Source organism: Mangifera indica, chromosome 13 (genome assembly GCF_011075055.1).
Source record: "Mangifera indica cultivar Alphonso chromosome 13, CATAS_Mindica_2.1, whole genome shotgun sequence".
In the NCBI taxonomy this organism is placed as follows: Eukaryota; Viridiplantae; Streptophyta; class Magnoliopsida; order Sapindales; family Anacardiaceae; genus Mangifera; species Mangifera indica.
The window spans coordinates 824612-843938 of record NC_058149.1 but is presented as its reverse complement, the minus strand read 5'-3'; the positions used below and the strand labels follow the sequence as shown (position 1 = coordinate 843938).

Below are 19327 nucleotides of genomic sequence, written 5' to 3'. Positions count from 1 at the left end.
AATTAGAATTTTAACAAACGGTCTCTTAAATATCAAAATCTTAATATATAAATATATTATTTTCTTTTATGAATGATATGTCAATTCATTAATAAATATATTTATTATAACGAAAGATATGATAAAATATTAAAATAATTAGACCTGAGAAATGAATTGGTCGATTATGTCAAAATGGATACTAGTAAAAAACGGTTTAAAATTAAATATGTAGTAAATGTGTAGACATATACCCAACCTATAAGTATAGATGGATCTATGGGTACTCGCAATCTCTCTTTCAAATGGTGCAGCTGGAGACTAGAGTTTCTAGCAAAACCTACGTTGTCCCCCAAATCTTAAAAAAGTTGTAGATGTGAGGGCTTTTGTAGCTAGATTCTTAGAGAATGGATAGAGAAGTTCAATTTAAATTGGATGTACGTGAAGAAGAAGCTTTATTTTGCAATAACAACACATAGGGGTTTTGTATTCAACACCGGTGAAAGAAGTGGAATGATATAGGTAATCTGTCTATTTGTTAGGTCTAAAAAAATTATTGGTTACTAGACATAATTCTATATTGGGTGAACCAAGATAAACCATATATTCTTTCTTTTTTATTATTTATATTGATTTAAGTATATTTATTTATTTTATTGATTCCACCCACTTTTTAATTTGTTCAGCAATCGGGTGATAAATTGTAGTTGTTTTATTGATACCACCCAATTTCTAATTCGATCACCATTAACCCCATGTTATTTTGTGTTGGCAGTGGCACTTAACGCAGTCTCTTATTCCAAAGATTAATGATGATAATCACACTTCTTGCTCCTAAAGCAACAACAATATGCTTTGATTCACAAAGAACTCTTCCTGGCTCGTCCACCATATGAACTGGATTGTAAATTTTTAAGTACATAATCTTCACTTCCAAATAAATAAGTCCATAGGTGTCGCTACTTTTGATGCTTCATAAGGTTAACGAGTATCCCTAATTAGATTACAGATATATTTCGACCAACCAGTAAGTGGCAATGGTCGTCATGCTTGCTTGGTAGATCAATTAGAAAGATGTATTTTAAGAGGAAGAGATCTTCATTCTTGGATTCATCAATTGCTCCATCATCACTAAAACGGATTACATTCACCAACAGCTGATACATATATATCTTCCACTATCAACTAATGCCCACCTAAAAAGAAAGAATCATCCAACACTTAAAAGAGAAATTGTGGCCTTAATCAATCTTGTTTATGATATCAATGTACAGCTGAAGTTGCCCTTTGATACAAACTTAGGGAGAACTACATCCCAAAAGCTAATGATTAAGTTGGAGAGACCAAAGTCATATTACTCTATGCCAGAAACTTATATTTTATCTTTTTCGGTGTAAAATCGAAATACTTGGGGTTGTATGTAACATACCATCATGCATTATTGTTGTAATGCCCATGTGGGTTGGCTATACAATAGCTCTTTGTAAGTTTAAACGAACACTACAATATTGACATTATCATTGGTTTGACACGATTGCAACTAAAACATATGATAATGCTCTCTACTAGTAAAAGATATGATCTTTCTGAGAATCACATCTCGAAAAATTAATTATTAAAATTGAAAAACCCAAAGTTAAATAAAACCTTATATAAAAAATCCTTATATTTTTTGACGTGGAATTCAAGTCTAATATCTGGTAGTTGGGATCATGACACCATTGTTGCCTTAGTCTTTCTTTATGCAATCATGATATTGGTCTTAAGAAGTTTCCTGTAATGTATATAAATATGTATAAAGAAAAAGTTCAGTCAACAAAGAAGCTCTCTCTTTCTTCCACTGCATGCATATTGTAATTTTCTTCCTTGGAAAGCATTAATATCAATGGGGTCCGTTCAAAACTGTGGGGTGCCAAATGGTCTTTCTTTTAAGTCTATAGTCTTTGTATGCATGCTATGCCGAACACGCTCTCAATTAATGCAAAATCTGAATATGACTAGGATGCTTTCAACTTTGAAAATATACTCTTTGTTACATTTTTCCTCATGACTATTCTGCAACATATTAAAATTTTCAATTATAAGTATTCCTTCGTTGGTTTTTATCTGATTTAAAAATTAAGTCATTCATTTTCATGACTTAAATTTGGTTGGATATGAGGACAAAAGCTTGAAACGTGATTAAGAACCACTGTCCTTAAAATGAGTTTATTCTATGACAGAGAATAATATCTCAGGATTGAATAAGCTCTGTCTTCTGAAAATTTTTCAAAAGCAGAAACGGCAAAAGAAAATAAAATTTATAATCCCATCGGAGAAGGCGGATCTACCGATTTGATGTGAACACTGACTCAAGCTTTTAGCCTAATACTTGTGTGCTTGAGGTTAATCCCCTTGTGTAAGGATAGATATGAACTGAATTAATCCCGAACATCTCTTAGTTCAAGATCGGTTTGAAAAAAATAATTAAGTTCAAGTTTATCAAATCAAAATTAAATGCAATTCAAGTTTAGCTCAAAAAATAATTTTGCTCATATTCCGTTCAAGTTTATAATTTGAATTATGGTTTGGATTTGTAATTTAAATTCATCATATAAATTCGTGATTCATTGATAAAATAACATCATTTTATCTAATAATAGACAAAACGACGTTATTTTAATAATTATTTAATATATTTTAAATCAAGTTAAAAACTAAATTTGAATCAAATTTAGTTATCCACCCAACTTGTAAGTTGGAGTAAGTCAAACTCTCTCTAATTTGAATTTGATTCTGTTTAAAAAACAAGTTGTATCTCTTAACTCAAATTTTTCTTAAATTTAAACTAAACGAATTTAAGCTGAACCGAAATGAGCCAAATCAGCTTGCAAACCTGAGTTAGTTCAATTCGGGTTCAGCCTTGTCCTCATGTAACCTTATACAATCTTAAGATATAAATTTGATTATGAATCACTAAAAAAATATTTGAAATATATATATTAAGTGGCATCTTTGGCCTCCCTATGGAGAAGTTAAAAACGAATAAATTGAAGGCGAAAGTCTCATGAAGCAAACAAAAACAAATGAAGAACGTTTCGTGGTGGTAACTTCGAATCAATCAAAGTAATGGACGAAAGGTCTACATCAATGTAAACATGTCCACTTTCTGCAAACTCCATAACGTTTCTTCCATGACTACTGTCTTGTTTGTATTATACAAATGGTGCACTTGGGTCTATGGTTAATTCTTCGAGCTTTTGAAATTTCTGTTCAATGTATGAATCCAGTGATATTATTCTTCGGTCATCTTGTTCCCACATGGTGGGGAATCTCATGACTTTGGAATACTTACGTGCCCACATTTTGGTATGTAAGTTTTGGGGGCTTCTCGCCAGCTCAAAGGTCAAGCTTCTTTACATTTTAAATACGTTTACTTTGATTTTTCTCCTCCATCGAAGACTTATAGGATCAACCAACTAAAACAAATACATCATCTCTCCATCACTTTCTGTTATCAGTCCTCAATTACATACAAAGAGAAATAATTTAATCTTTTTTTTTTAATTGGAGTATACTTTCATTAGATCTGGCAAATAAGTAGGTCGGACAGATTCGTATAAATTGAATCAATACACATACGAGTTTAAAACGGATCAATCTAAACAAGTAATAAAAATATATACATGTTCCCAATTTTGTGGGTACGGGTGGACCTGTGGAGCTCGTGTTGTTGTGTGTTACCTTAATTTCCTTTCATTTTCCATAAAAAATCAAAACTACTTGTAAAACAGGAATTTTGTAACCTAAACCTGTTTTTATTTTGGGTACCCGTGAGCAACTCGCACATTTGTCAGGTCATACTTTCAATTAACCAAGTATTAAATATGAAATTTGAGACTGTTTGAACGTCTAGTAGAAGGAGACATAATATTTTATTATATATGGGAATACTTTAGACTAGTGTTGTTGAACCAAACTGGATGATATCATCAAAATTGACAGTTTCTTCTTTTGAATAATAAATATTCAATATAGAGGAGAGGTTGAATTGGCTAGTTTGTTGAATTTGCTAGTATGGGTAGTTGATCAGATGAATAATCTTACTATTATTGGTTAATTTGAAGTATAATATAATTTAATCATCAGTCTTTTTCATAATTAAATCATCCATTTGTGTCTGCAGATAGCATAGTTTCCAAATAATATAATTCCCATAATTGTTTCATATCATAAAGCATATGTGCACTATCCACACTAAATGATCACCAAACTCTTGTATCAAGAAGATCTAATAGTTTGTGTTATCAAATTATGTTCGTTTTATGTCAATTCAAATTTTAGGTAGAGACATATCAAGACCCTTTAAAAACACGTCAATAATTTTAGTAACGAAATCTTATTTTCACTGTTAAAAAGTAAAATAAAATTTATAAATAAAAATTAAGAATAAATCAAAATATTTACAATTATTTTATACTTATCCTTCAATATTTCTTTAATTTATCTTTAATAAATTCTACTATAATAATATTTTTCTTAACATTCGAATTAATTTAAGTTATTTACATGTACAAGTCTAGTCTAGTTGACCCAAAATAATTTTTGTATCAGAAAAAACTGGACGCTAACCCAATTTTTATGTGCCATATCAAGTTAATAAGGCATGTTAAAAATTATCAAATTTAGATTTTACACTTGTTATCGTAATTCTAGCTAGCTAGATTATTTTATAAATATACTTGTGGTTCCAGTTATTTTTCCTCTGAATTTGATTTGATGGATGCACATTTCAGTTTTCTTGTGAGTTTTGTCTCCAGGACTAATCTTCAATATAAAACAGCAACGTGTGGGGTGAGAGGGAAATTATATATGTTAATATGAAAGGATGAGCAATTACATCGAGAGATAGGGTTGAAATCATAACCGATAATATTTTAAAATTAATCTTTGTTAATATGAAAGGAGAAGCAATTATATCGAGAGTAAAGATTAAAATCCTATCTGATAATATTTTAAAATTAATCTTTTAACTTATACAGTAGTTATGAGATGCTCATTGAACTAAAATTTCACTTGTATTGTATAATTGATCCAACTTTAAAGGGAGAGTCCATCTCAAATCAATTTTTCTCCTTATCAAAAAAAAAAAAAAACAATGAAAAAGCCTCATAGAGTATGAGATTTTTCATTCTTCTTGTTGATATGGAGTAAATGGTTGTGCTTATTTTCAACTTGGCATTTCACATGAAGAAATCGGTTGAAATTGATTTACATGTTGAAAACATCTGCCTGTTTAGTTATTAGTCTGGCATAAGTAAACCCTTTCCCTTACGTTATGTGTAGATCAAGGCAACATCAACTTAAAAGATCACGATCTTGTTGACCCTAAAATATAAAGGCGAAAGAGAGAAGAAACAAGATAAAACTATATATATATACACACTCACACATATGCAAGCAGCTCTTTTCCATATGAATATATAATCCTCATATGAAAGTGCAGGATCTAATAAGATAGAAAGAAAAACAGAGTCAGACTGCAACCCCGTCTGGTCTGCCATTCATCAAGCAAAACCTGGAGGGTTTAGGCTGGAAATTCCTCTTCCTTTGAAGATTATGACTAGATGGCTTGATGATTTGGAGGAGAAAGGCCTTGACAGCGTTAGCCTTGGCGCTAAACAAATCCAACTCCCATCGATTAGATGGACGAAAAGAAGCCGATGATGAAGACCTCTGAAGGCTCCTGTGGATACTGCATCTGAATGAGCCAGGATGTGTGGTTGGAGAACACAGGCATGTTCGTGTCTTTGAATGATTCGAAGATGCATTTTTTGAGGCCATGGAATTGTTCAAACTAATGGAAGGTTGTGGTTATCAGGGTTTTATAACCTATTGGCTCTGAATTTGATGCTTAAACGTATTAGAATATTCAAATTACATCAATGAATTGGCTAAATTACTGTGTCCCACCCAAGGTTCGATGAGATGAACAATTTTCACCGGTCAACCATTTCCGTTAATGAAATTTTGTTTGGCTTTCATGGAAATAGTCCTGGCCACGGTTCATATCGAAACTGCTGGTTCACGGTTCGAAAAATTAAAAACCGTAAACCGAAACCGTAATAGGATGGTTCGTTCACGATTCGGAACTGATGGTTTCGATTCATGACTCCGGTTCGAAACCGACAATTTCAATTCGAAACCAACATTGAACCGTCAATTCTAATACATGATCTTGATTTAATTTTTAAATTATTAATAATAATAATTAAAAATTAAAAGAAAGGCTTGGACTTAATTTTTCAATTAAGCTTACTACGTATCTTCTTGGGGTTTAGAAGAATCAAAGCCTACGTAATTCTCTTATCTTTGCATATCTAATAGCTAGCAGTACCCCCTTACCTTATCATTCACCTCCACTATCTTGAGAATTATTTTCCGTCATCGAACTATCCGTAGTTAAATTAAACGATTCTTTATTGAAGTATACTTTTATTTCTTGTTGACGTAATTCGGCTCTTGTCCAATCGTCCACGTATACTTGGGCTTCAATAGATTCGGGAGTCAAACTTGATCACCTCTCATCCAATATATTACTCCCTTGACTAAAAGCTTGTCCTACTGCGACAGTTGATACTGGTGCTGTCAGAATTTGTTTAACAATAGCTGCTAATGTTGGAAATTTTGATGCATGTCGACTCCACCATTCTAGAACTAGAAAGTCTTTACCTATATTGCTGTCAACAAACTCAAAAATAGTAGTTAAATAAATATCAAGTTCCGAAGTGGAGCCTAATGTTCCTCTTGGTCTTTTCCCCTTTGCATCATAATACGATTACCATAACTTATATTTTGGGTTGATAATAGGGCAATAGGTGGTAAAGAGGAAGAAGAACCACCTTGGTTACCATAAATTAATGAATATTCAGCATAAATTTCTTTAATTAAATTCATAATGTTAGTTATAGTTAATAGAATATTAACTTCATCTAATTGCAAACATTCATAATATAATGTCAAATAATCTGTAAAACCATCTAATTTAAATCTAGGATAAAAAAAATATGCAACAAAAAAAAGTTCTAGAATTGTTTTATAGTAACTTAACCATTTTGTTTTTATTAAAAAAATAGCTTCTTGTAGAATAATATCTTGTTCGGCTTCTTGTAAAGCCCCCAATAATATTAACAACTTTATTTAAAAATAAATTAGAAGTGGGATAATAAACCTCACTTAAAGTATATATTGCATTATTAAAATTTTTTAATACATTTAAAATTGTTTTACAAATATCCCAATGTTGGGGATATAATGTAACTTGTGGCACATGTTGTGAAATAAATCAGCATAATAAATCTCTATAATCAAAAGACTTGTTGAGTAGTTCATATGTTGAATTCCAACGAGTTGGCACGTCTTTAGAAAATCTTTTTGGTCTTCTATTATGTTGTTTACAAAATTTATCTCATTCTTTCATAGTTTGGAGATGTGTCCATAAAAATGAAATTGTTGTTTTTATTGGACTAATAAAATTATTAAGACAATATAAACCGTCTTGTACACATAAATTTAATACATGACATGCACATCTAATATGAAAAAATCTACCACCTAAATTAGGTTTGTAAATATTAATTAAATCATTTATTGAGGCAGTATTTGAACGTGCATTATCAAATGAAATTGAAAAAATTTTATAAAGTAATTTATATTCTTCTAATATTCCTTTAATTATTCTATAAATATTATCGGTTGTATGTCGTTCATCAAACACTCTAAATGCTAAAATTCTTTTTTGTAATAGAAAATTGTCATCTATCCTATGAAAAGTTATACCTATATAAGAGTGAACTTGCCAATGATCACTCTAAATATCACTACATATAGATACACGCCCATTAAAATTTGTAAAAAATTGAATTAATTATCTTTTTTGTTTTTTATATAAACTAAATAATGTTCTTTTTAATGTGTTTCTTAGAATAGTTTTATGTGCATGATTTAATGCAGTTTTACAATAATTATTAAAACCTAAATTTTCAGCAAAACTAAATGTTAAATGATCTATTGCTACTATTTTTGTAAATTCTTTTTTACTTTTATTATTATTATACATAAATAAAGATTTGTGTGTAGAACCATACCCTGTTATTTGTGTTTGGCCTCGGCTTTGCCCCATTTTTTTTGGATGTTTTGACTCCAAGTGCTTTTTGAATGTCCCGTGTCCACCTCCTTGTTTGAATTTATAAATCTGCCTACAATAATTGCAAGCAACATCGAAATTACTATCTTCTTTTTATATTTTCTTGAAATGAATCATGAAAATATCGGATGTAGAAATTTTTTGAGAGTGTTGTTCTATCTTCATCTGTTGTTGATATTGTTGTTGTTGCTCCACCTCTACATGTTGGTTTTCACTTTCTTGTGTTGAAAAATCATCTATAGATTAATTTTCATTCACATTTGATATATATGAATATTGACCAAATCTCCTATTACCGGAAGAATTTTCACTACTTGTCATTTTTTGATAATAAATAAAATTAATTATATAAATAAATTATATGATTAATTATTAAAGATAATAAAATAATAATAAATAAAATTAATTATATAAATAAATTCTATAATTAATTATGAATTGTATAATAAAAATAAAAATTGGAATTAATAAAAAATTAAGAAAGAATATAATTAAATTTAAGAGAATTTGATTGAATTGAAAGATTGAGAGAGTATTAAGAGTTGAAAGAATAAGAATGAAAGTTTAAAGGATTGAGTGAGAGAGTTGAGAGACTGAAATTTAAATGGGTATATATATAGGAAAAAAAATTTTAAAAAAAATTAAAAAATAGGGGGGTGAATTGCAATTTTAAAAATTGCAGGGGACCATAAAAGCTCTGAAAATTGCACGGGACCGTTGGTCCCCTACAATTTTCTTCTGTAAGCCAACGGTTCCCTGTGTAGGGAACCATTGGCTGTTTAATAAATTTAAAAAAAATTCAAAAATTTTCGGTTCAGTACAGTAAACTGCTAGTTTACATGTCGGTTCATAAACCGAGTGTGAACCGACGGTTTCACAGTTCAAAATTAGGTAAACAGAAACCGAACAGTTAAAATTCAGTTTGGTTCCGATTCAGTCCGATTTCAGGTTTGCCGGTTCCGGTTCCAATTTTATCCAGGCCAGTTTCGGTCTGGTTCATGGGCCAAACCGGCCCATGGCCAGGTCTACATGGAAATGATTGTTTTATCCTTATTATTACGATTACAAGACTACTATAGATACTTAATATAAATATTAAATTATTAATATATTCTCACTAATTTTAAATTTATCATATACATCCTTAAAAATATTGAAACTTTAATCAATATTAAAATATTACATTTTACTAAGATTTTAAAAAATGTGACTGTCACTTTCTAAAATCTTGAGAGATATATATTAAATTATTAAAATTTTTATAAATACTGTTACAATTTTTAAACTCTCCAAAAAATCTTTAAAAGAATTATTAACACTTTTAATATTTTCAAAAATTACAATTCACCAAAACACATGTTATTTTAAAAAGAAAGATAGGGTAAAAAATTTATGCAAAATGACTTTTTTACCCTTTTATTTAATAGAATTTATTAACAAAAGTAAATAACATATGAGATAATCTAACTTCCTTTCTAAAATTTAAAGAATGGTAATTTGTCATTTCAGCAAATCTTGAGTTCAAAATAATCTTGAGTTCAAAACAGTCTTTTGGCCTAATAAATTAGTAGAAATACCAATCTACCCTTTCTGTATTTATTTAGAAGTGTAACGTAAGCTGTATTTATTTGTGTCCAAAAACACTTGAATTTCACATATGAGGCTTCTTTATCATTTATAAACAACTTAAACTTCATGGCTAGTTAAAGGGGTTGGCCTGGCGCACACAGATAAACTAGGCTAAAAGCTTGGTTTTTATATAAATTGGTAGATTCCCGATACACGAGAAAATATAGGGTTTAGTCTATTTTTCATAGAAAAAAACACTATTTTCCACCCAAATTTTAGCTCAATTTCAAAGTCATACCCACAGGAGATAAAAAACTCAAACTCTCACCCATAACCAAACTGTCATTCAAATTTTTAGTTAGAGATAGGAGTAAAATCGTTATTTTACCTATAAATTTTAAAAATTCAAAATTTTTATCATTTCCCTCATTTAGGTTTTAAAAATTAACACTTTAACCCATCCTCAAAGTTTAAAAAATTTAGATTTCACCCCTAGAGTTTGCTTTCTTCTCCAGCCACCATCGATGGCTAACGTTTTCCATTGATCTCCCTTCTCTAGCTACAAAGGACAATGAAAGATGAACCTTAGTTGCTCAGATTTGAATGATGAAACATCATCCAAATCTGGAAGAAAAGATGGAGGACGACGCTTCGTCGTCGCGTCTGGACGATTCGACGAGCAACAAAGGACAACAAAGCATCATCCCTGGTCATTTGAGTTGTGCGATGAAGACATCTCTTCGTCACATAGTGATCTTAGTCTCTTCATCGCACCGTGCAACAAGGAAATGGAGATCTCTTCGTTACACCACCACCATCATACCAGGAGAGAGATGAGGCTAAAGACGACATCGGAAGATAAAGTTGAAGAGTGGGGGTGAAACTACTATCTTTTAAAGTTGTGGGGGACGGCTGAGTTTTAAAAAATATGAAAACTCTAGGTTTGGGGGTGAAAATATTACTTTTCAAAGTTTAAAAACTTTTAATTAAAGATAAAATATTAGTTTCTAAAACCTAGGAAGGAAAGTAATAAACTTTATAATTTTTAATATAAACAATAAAACGACTATTTTACCCCTTCTTTTAACAGAAAAAATTAGTAGAAGTTTAATAATAGATGAGAGTTTAGGTTTTTCATCTCCCATAAATGTAGGTTTGAGATTGGGTTAAAATTTAGGTGGGAAATAGTCATTTTCCCTTTTATGTATCGTCACTTTTAATTGGAACATTTGATTATTAGGTTTGGTAGAACATTATATCATGTTACACCATTAATCTTATCTCTAATGGTAATGTTAATTTTTTTTTTTTCTGTTAATCGGAGACCCTACCTATATTTTGGACGCATAAATTTAACACAAATTAACAATATTAATATTATTAAAGCCAATCGATCTTATTTTTATTATAATGAGCGTCCATATGATTTATTAATACCCAAACGCGCATATTTTATTTCAACTATAAAAACATCCCATGCCCATCTCTAACCGCATATTTCCCCTACCCGCACTGCATCTTTCTGTCCACATCTTCTCTGCACAAATGTTATCCGCCGGGTTACCTTTTCTGGACAAATTTCAGAGGGGCTTGTTGAATCCTGAGAGATTATTTACAACGGACAATTTTTTATATGATATGGTACAAAAAAAAATTAGATTAGGATTAAGTTTTTTAATATGAAATTTATTTTAAATCAATTTGATATGATTTAAAATTAGATCGGATAGTATTAACGTTCACAAGGAAATAATCTGACATAATCTGCATCAATTTAAATATTTTGAGGGTTAAATTATAAAAATGTGAAAAGATAATATCAATAGCAATTGAAATTTTTATCGATTACATATAGTTATATCTTTGTATAATTGTAATTACTCATATTATTTTTTTTTTATTTAGATATTTTATATTATTATTAAGTAGAAAAAAAGTGATTCGGTTAATCAGATTATTGATATATTTTAAAGACTTTAGTTTGTAAATTTTATACTATTTGTAAACAAGATAAAATATTATATTGTGTGTTTTATTAACAATATGTTGGGATATTTTGGTGCATACATTAAGATAATAAAAACACTTTAGACAGTGAAAACGTAGATAATTTTAAATCAATTTTGGTTAAGTTAGAGTTAAAGGCTTCTGACACAAAACTTAAATTGACACTATATGAATATGACTCGATAACAATAACTACCAGGTCTAAGATCATTCTCGCTCACAGAATAAAATCCTGAAAGGATACTAATTCGCATTCATGCCTCAAGCTTCTGTTCTAGCTTCTCTAGCCTGAGGTACACAACAATTTGTACACATATATGCTCGTAGGAAGAGCCTTAGAAATTGCCCATGTCTATTTTTGTTCTTGACTACTTCGCAAGAAGGACTATTTTTTCTTGTACAAGGGAAAGACTGCAAGTAAATAAAATCCTCGTATGGTCAAATGGACACTCCACTACACTGTCTACTGAAGCAGATTATTTCTTTATAACCATAACCTTTATAATTACATTGAAGTTGTATTGAAAGCTGCATTCAATTTTAAGTTTATATACACATATGCAACGAGCCACACACCGGATATTATTCGGTTTGAACAAGCTGTCCATTAATTGGAGCTATAACTCAGCAATTTAGTTCGATATTAGTTTGTTTCTCTTTTCGTGACATTATTCACTTTTGTGATAATATTATTGACTATATCAAAAATAAGTCAATGATATACATCTTATCAACAACCTTCTTATAATACCGTATGTCAATTCAAACGAGTTTAAACTAAATATTATAAATTCAAATCAAACTCAAAATGACCTGAAATAACTGAGAATGAATCCAGTGTTAACTGGGCAGGCTGTTAATCTTACTGCATTTATACAGCCATCAATTTAATACGCAAAGGTAATGAGACCCCACACGGATTGATTGATTTTAATTAGCAAAAAGGGGACACGGATCCTTCACTCATAAGCTGATAAAGACATCTTACCAAATCATATTGAAAGCCACATATGTTGCTTTCAATTCTAGCAAAGTAAAGCGATCCCTCATTTTAGGCCAAATGACTTAGTCCCACGCAAAAATGCTCTTTTACCAAGTTTCAATATATTACCTTTAAAAAACATAAATACTCACCTATTATTAATTTTTAAGGTTATTATCAGGAATAAAATTATTATTTAATCAAAATATTTAAAAAATAAATATTTATCATATTTTTCCCTTTTAGGTCTACAAAACTTCATTACCACCCCCCCCCCCCCCCCCCCCCCCCCCACCACCAAATTTTCTTTTAATGTTTTTCTCTTTGCACTTTGGAAAATTTTGTTTACACCCCATATTTTTCTTGCTTCTCCAGCCACCCCCAACTTTTGAAATCTTCTCCACAACCGTTGCTCCCTTCATGACATTCGTCCTTCTTCATCTTAAGCTACCTCTCGTTGAGCCGCCCTCAGCTGAACATTTATCTCTAGCGAAGTTTGTTTCAATCCGACGTGAATGCGACGTTTTTTTCTCCCTCTCTTGGTTTCGTCAAGCGCGTCCCTCTCTTGGTTTTGTTGTCGTCTTCACCAAAATAGATCAAAGCAGGCAAACGACGATGGAGGAGAAGGTTGTCATGGTGTTGGTGAGGGAAGGCACACAGGATTTGTTGTCTTTGTCAAAGACAAAAACGAACGTCTTCATCTCGATAATGGCTGGAGAGAAGAAGGTCATTGATGGCTAGAGATGGATCGAGATAGAGAGAGAAGCTAAGAGGAAAAGAGAACACAACTATCACTATCTCTAGCCGCTAGTAATGGTGATTGGAAAGGTCCTAGGGGAAATGGTCGTTTTTCAAATTTTAAGTAGGGTAAAATTATTAGATTTTTAAACTTAAGGGAGAAATGTGATAAATATTTAGTTTTAAAAATATTTTTACCAAATAACAGTTTTACCCTAATAATAACCCTAAAAATTAACAGATAGATGAATATTTAAATTTTTTAAAATTAATAGATAAAAACTTAGAAAAAGAATATTCTTTAGGTGGGAATAAGTCCTTGGGCCGTCTTTTTAACTCTAAAATCAAAGAGTTACAAGGGTAATGGAATTTGTACTGGATTGTAGCACGTATTAGACTTGATGCAGAAATGCGACCAACATACATGTGCAACAAAATAGAGTGAACTAAAATTAAGAGTGCTGAAAGAACAAGTAATGTCTTTTTATCTTGTAATATTTTTCATCCATATTGAAATTTCCTTGTCATCTACCCACGGTTTTATTCGTATTGGAATTTTCGTGTTAACACTTATATTCTTGTATTAGGCTCGAATTCTTATTTGAATTGGGCTCAATTTTTAATCCCAACCAAACTCGAACCAAAAAATGTTTCGGTTGAATTTATAACTTAAATTCGTGACTTAATTCGATTTGAATTTATAACTTAATCAATGATTTTACCTATTATTTCGGTAAAACAATATCATTTTATCAATAAACTATGAACTTTAACTACAAATTTAAATCATGAATTCAAACCATTAATTCAAATCAAATCAAATTACGAATTCAGACCAACAATTCGATTAATGAATTTGGACCAAACCATGCCAAATTATTTTTTATTCATGTCAAACTCAAATTATTCTTAATTTTGATTCAACGAACTCAAATTGAACTATTTTTAATTTAAACTAAATTCAAGTCAAAGGGTGTTTGAACTTGTTTGGTTCATATCCACCCCAAAGCACTATATCCTTCTGTTCTCACTTCAAAAATTTCCAAACACATTAATGCAGGGTAAAGCCTGGATGACACAAGCCTACTGAACAGACATGCAAAAAATTAGGGTAAATCTACAAGACATTACAACCCTGAAGTAGCTTCCATATATTAACTTTTACAATCTGATACATTGCTATTGTGCTACCAATACAAGGCACTGGAAAATATTCATGTCTAATTAAAAAGTTGCTAAACTACTAAAAAATGTTCATTTTTAGTACTCGAGAACATACAATGGAAGATTTTTCTAATGGTTCTTATCTATGCCTTGGGGGTATCTGGAATTAAACTGTTTAGTGTAAGCGCGATGTCGGCGCTCCCTTGCATAGATCACCCAGAAGATCAGTGAAAACATTACAGCTACGGATACCATTACTAAACCAATGTAGATCCATTTGGTATAGAGCTGCATACCAGGACAATAGTCATTACTTATGACTGTGAAAGTGTCACGCACAAAAGTGCAGTCTGTTAGATTAACCAAGAATGGTCCATAGCGATACAGCGCGTAGCTCACATTCACAGCAGCTGCCATCTGACTGTACATCACAGGGGCCAGCCGACCAGTAGTAGTGCACATATTCGATGCTGAAATCTCACAAACATAGTTCTTCCATACCTGTTTCAAACAGAGATTCCACATATTCCTTTAAATGCATTTGGAAGGAAGCTTAGAACAAAGGCTTTTGAAAATTTTCACTGGTACTTTTCATATTATTCATAATATTACCTCAGTAGCATTGCTCAGCTCCACCTCACCGGCTGCACATGTTCGATCTGTCAAATCAGTATTGAATGGATTGCAAAGAAGAGGTACCATTGGACCAGACTGGTTGTAATACAAAGGTCCGGCTTGTGGTGGGAGATTGCTATTTGCGACAGACTGGATGATGTTATCAACCATGCCCACAAGTTGTCGTGTGACATTCTTAGATTTCAGCAAGGTTTCTTGGGCAGTTGAATTATCCACACACGGCAGTATGTCATCTAAAGCAGTATGAGCCGTTGGGTGCTGGACCCATTCATCCATTGCCACACATGAATCCCCAACCACACTAGTAGAAACAAGAAAAGAATTTAGATTCAGGAATAGCATATGAAAAACAAAATCCAAAATAGATCTCACAGAACAAGTCTAACAATCTAGATGCCATTTGTATAGACTGAATTCAATTCTATTCATGATATTAAAAGTTAAACAGCTAGGGAGACACAAAAATTCGTCCAAGTATATCTCTCTGGAAACAGAAAACAAGAGTTGAACGCTATGATAAAACCAGAAAATCTTTGTCAAAATAATATTTCTGATCACATAGGTCAATTAAGTCTAATATCTATAGAGGCTAAGGCTCATTTGAATATTAATACAAAGACCCAAAAATGAAGTCTGTCTAAAGTGATTAATGAGCTTACTTATGGAGGAGAAGAAATACACCACATAGAATGAATGTGCCCGCCACAAGAAGCCACCCAATGACAACCAGGCTGCAGTAATAATTAAACGACTGGTCATCGAAAGAGGTACAGATAAATAAAACTTCATTGCTTCAGAAATCAAACAAATCGCATTGTCAATAAACAGAAAAAAAGATATGTCACTTACAAGTATACAAGACATTGCAATCCAAAAATCGAGCACACTGCAAGAGTCGTTAAAATACCAAAAAAGCTAATCAGATAAACAATGATAGGCTAAAGTTAAGGTTCCAACACAAATTAAAGAAAGAAAGGACTTACAAAACCCAACAAATGCAAGCAAAAGCATTACAGCAGCAATAACAATAAGAGACCATCTCCTGCAGAGCACATAAACCAGATATAAATTCAATGACTGAAAAATTGTAAGCATCAAAGAAATTTAAAGGGTTTCTACTTACACGCTATCCAATACGTCTGTTATATTTTTAGAGTTCTTATCCGTCTCATATGAAAGAGTGGTAGCAGAAGAGTTGATCTTCGCATCAATAGAATCAATCCCACTCTGAAGATCAGCAGGCAGAGAAACTGAATTCACACCGATATGTTTAGCTGCAGAAAGATACTCCGACACATTCTTGAGGTTTTCACTAGTTATATCGGCTTGTTTCACAACGTAATCAAGAGTGTCTATTGTATTGCTGTGGAACTTTCCTTGACCATTGTATAGAACAATGCATCCAACACTAGAAAGAGCAAACGACAACATTGAGCGAGTCTCAATACTGCATCTATAGGAAACAATGATATAGTAAAAAGACAACGGAGGGTGAAGGATTTACATCGCAGATATGGTGAACAGTATGAGGAAAATAAGGGACAGGGCATAGCATAATCGCGAATAGCCATAAGGCTCCCTTGGGCAGCAGCAATAACAGAAGCATATGAAGCACAAACACAAACCAAAGACAATAAACCAGATTCCGGCGATGGCAAAGAAAGGAACCGCAGTAAAACCAACAGACTGCATAGTAAAATCTAGTCAGAGTCACAGAATAAATTGTGAAACCTTAGGAGAATACAGAGTTAAGCTCATCCTTAGAAATCAAAACTCTCACAATAAGCATTTCGTACTAACATTTCAGTATCAGACAATATAATTAACAAATAGGCAAATCAGCTCCAAAAATTCCCAATCAACGCATATGCAAATAACCATTAAGCAGAAAGCAATCAAATTTCAACTAGATTAGGTACTAAAACATCATAGAACTGGCATCTCGCCATTATAGATTAGGAAATAATACACCATTACAGACCAAAAAGGGAAAAAAAAAAAAACAGAAAATAAGCACAATTAATCGACATTATTATATAGAAGGGAAGCCCAGAAGCCATGTGAACATGAGAAAATGTAGAATAAAAACGATTCATGAAGAGAAAAAAACGAAAGGAAAAAAGGCAAAACCCAGTTGAGGAAAAATGTAAAAATATCCTCAGAAAAAAAGAAAAGGAAAAAAAAAAAAACTCACAGTCCAGTAGTGGTTTTCGCTGATATTCCACCCACCAGTATATATCTTGAAATTGTTAAGAGGGTCTCTCCTTTCTGTTCTCTTGGCAGCCAAAATCAAAGTGGAGTTACCTGCTGTCGTTTCATCTGCAAGAGACCTCCTTATCCAAGGGACCAAATCACCATTCTCGCTTTCTAAAGAAACAAATGAAAAATCCTGACTTTGTTACAAAGACAGCAGAAAAACAGAACCTTCATTCACATAGAAGCAACAAATCTTAAAAAATATATAAACAAATACAATACCAGCAATGAGAAGCTTATAAGAGGTTGCAGAAGTCTGACATGTAAGGAGAACAAGAAAAAGAAAAACAAGAAGAAGGAAGGGTGATCTGAAATTCATGAACATATTTTAAAGTTGTTAATCTTTTTGCTGTCACTGGCTTTGGTTAAGCCTGGTAGTCTTCCGCTTCCTCAAAGATCAATTCCTATTACCGTGTGGCTTTGGGAAGAGAGAAGGTTCCCCATTGCCTTTGGTAAGAATTTTTACACCAAATTACATACTATATATGGAGCCGTGGCCGTGATCTTCGGTAAGTATTCTTTGCACTTAAGAATTTCCATTTATTTTCTGACGCCAGCATCTTTTATGTCCTTCTCTAATATGCCCTTCTTTCGCTTTAACCGTAGACAAGATTTGTGTTCATTTCAAAGCTACTCTTCCTCTAAACAGACCTTTATAAGATGGTTCATGCTTTTGTTTCCTACAAGTTTCAACTTGTTGGAATATTTACAAGGTTGTATGTTCCTCAGATGTCACCATTACTTGAATACTAAGAGATAGAGGGTGAAATCAATATAAGATTAGTTGTTGTGACAAACTTCGTGTTTATCTTAATTTATGAGTCCATTTCTAGAATAGGAGTTGTCAATAAACCGTAAAAATAGGGGTACTAAAATAGTAGAAAGAGTATAAATTCGAAACTTATTGTTAAGATAAAAAACAAATAGATAATTTACTTAATATAATAATTGTAAGACTGATCTTTAAATTTACATATTTGGTGTGGTCAAATAGTCCAACTCAATAGTTGGAAATACTCATTAACCCCCCCCCCCCCCCCCCCAAAAAAAAAAAAACAAAGGGTTAAATTCAAATTGAATTAAAAATAAAGTCAATTTAAGTTTAACTCAAATTTAAAATGGTTAACTTAAGATCGAGTTTGGTTAGTTTAAATCATCAAAAAAATAAAAAAAAAAGTTTAAATATAAGAGAATCATCGATAGTGTGAGCTCTAATTGAACTCAAATTGAGTTTAAGTTAAAATATCTTCAACTTAACTTATCTTCAAGTCAAACATTGTTCTATCCTAAAATTCAAAAGAATTATCAGAAAAGACGAAGAATTATTGAACAAAAAAAAGTATCATTAATAAGGTGAGTTTCAATTTAAACTAAACCAAGTTAAAACTAAAATATCATTAACTTAACTCATACGAATTAAACAATGATTTAAATTTAAATAATTTCAATTAAATCCACCATTACTATCATTTATAAAACATGGTTTTTCTCTACAAGGAGAAAAAAAAACCATCGGGTTCTATTGTTTGAGTGTAGACAGGGTGTTATGGTCAATGAACAAAGCTAAGAAGTAGCAAATACGCCATTGTAGCACATGGGGAATGAGGTATAAAGGTTTGTTGTGGGGGGATATTTGTAACTTCAGAAAATGAAACAGTAAGGAACAGTTAAAAAGTATGCAATACAATGCAACACAGCCGCAAAGAAACAAACAAAACGAGTCACATGGACATGATTATGACGATGAATTTATTTTAGGAAACAAAATATAAAAGATTAATAAATTACTTTCTCAAGAATTATTTCTTTTT

General features: G+C 31.7%; 1 protein-coding gene across 1 annotated transcript; it reads right to left on the bottom strand.

Moving 5' to 3' along the window:
• Positions 1–14587: 14587 nt before the first annotated feature.
• On the bottom strand, positions 14588–18119 carry LOC123195222. Its single transcript, XM_044608879.1, has 9 exons — positions 17739–18119; positions 17455–17627; positions 16765–16946; positions 16384–16668; positions 16244–16302; positions 16110–16146; positions 15920–15991; positions 15237–15561; positions 14588–15125 (listed from the first exon to the last, which is right to left on the bottom strand). The coding sequence occupies exons 1-9, from the start codon at positions 17839–17841 to the stop codon at positions 14754–14756; spliced, it is 1608 nt and encodes a 535-aa protein (XP_044464814.1). The 5' UTR covers positions 17842–18119; the 3' UTR covers positions 14588–14753.
• Between the last annotated feature and the right edge of the window lie 1208 nt (positions 18120–19327).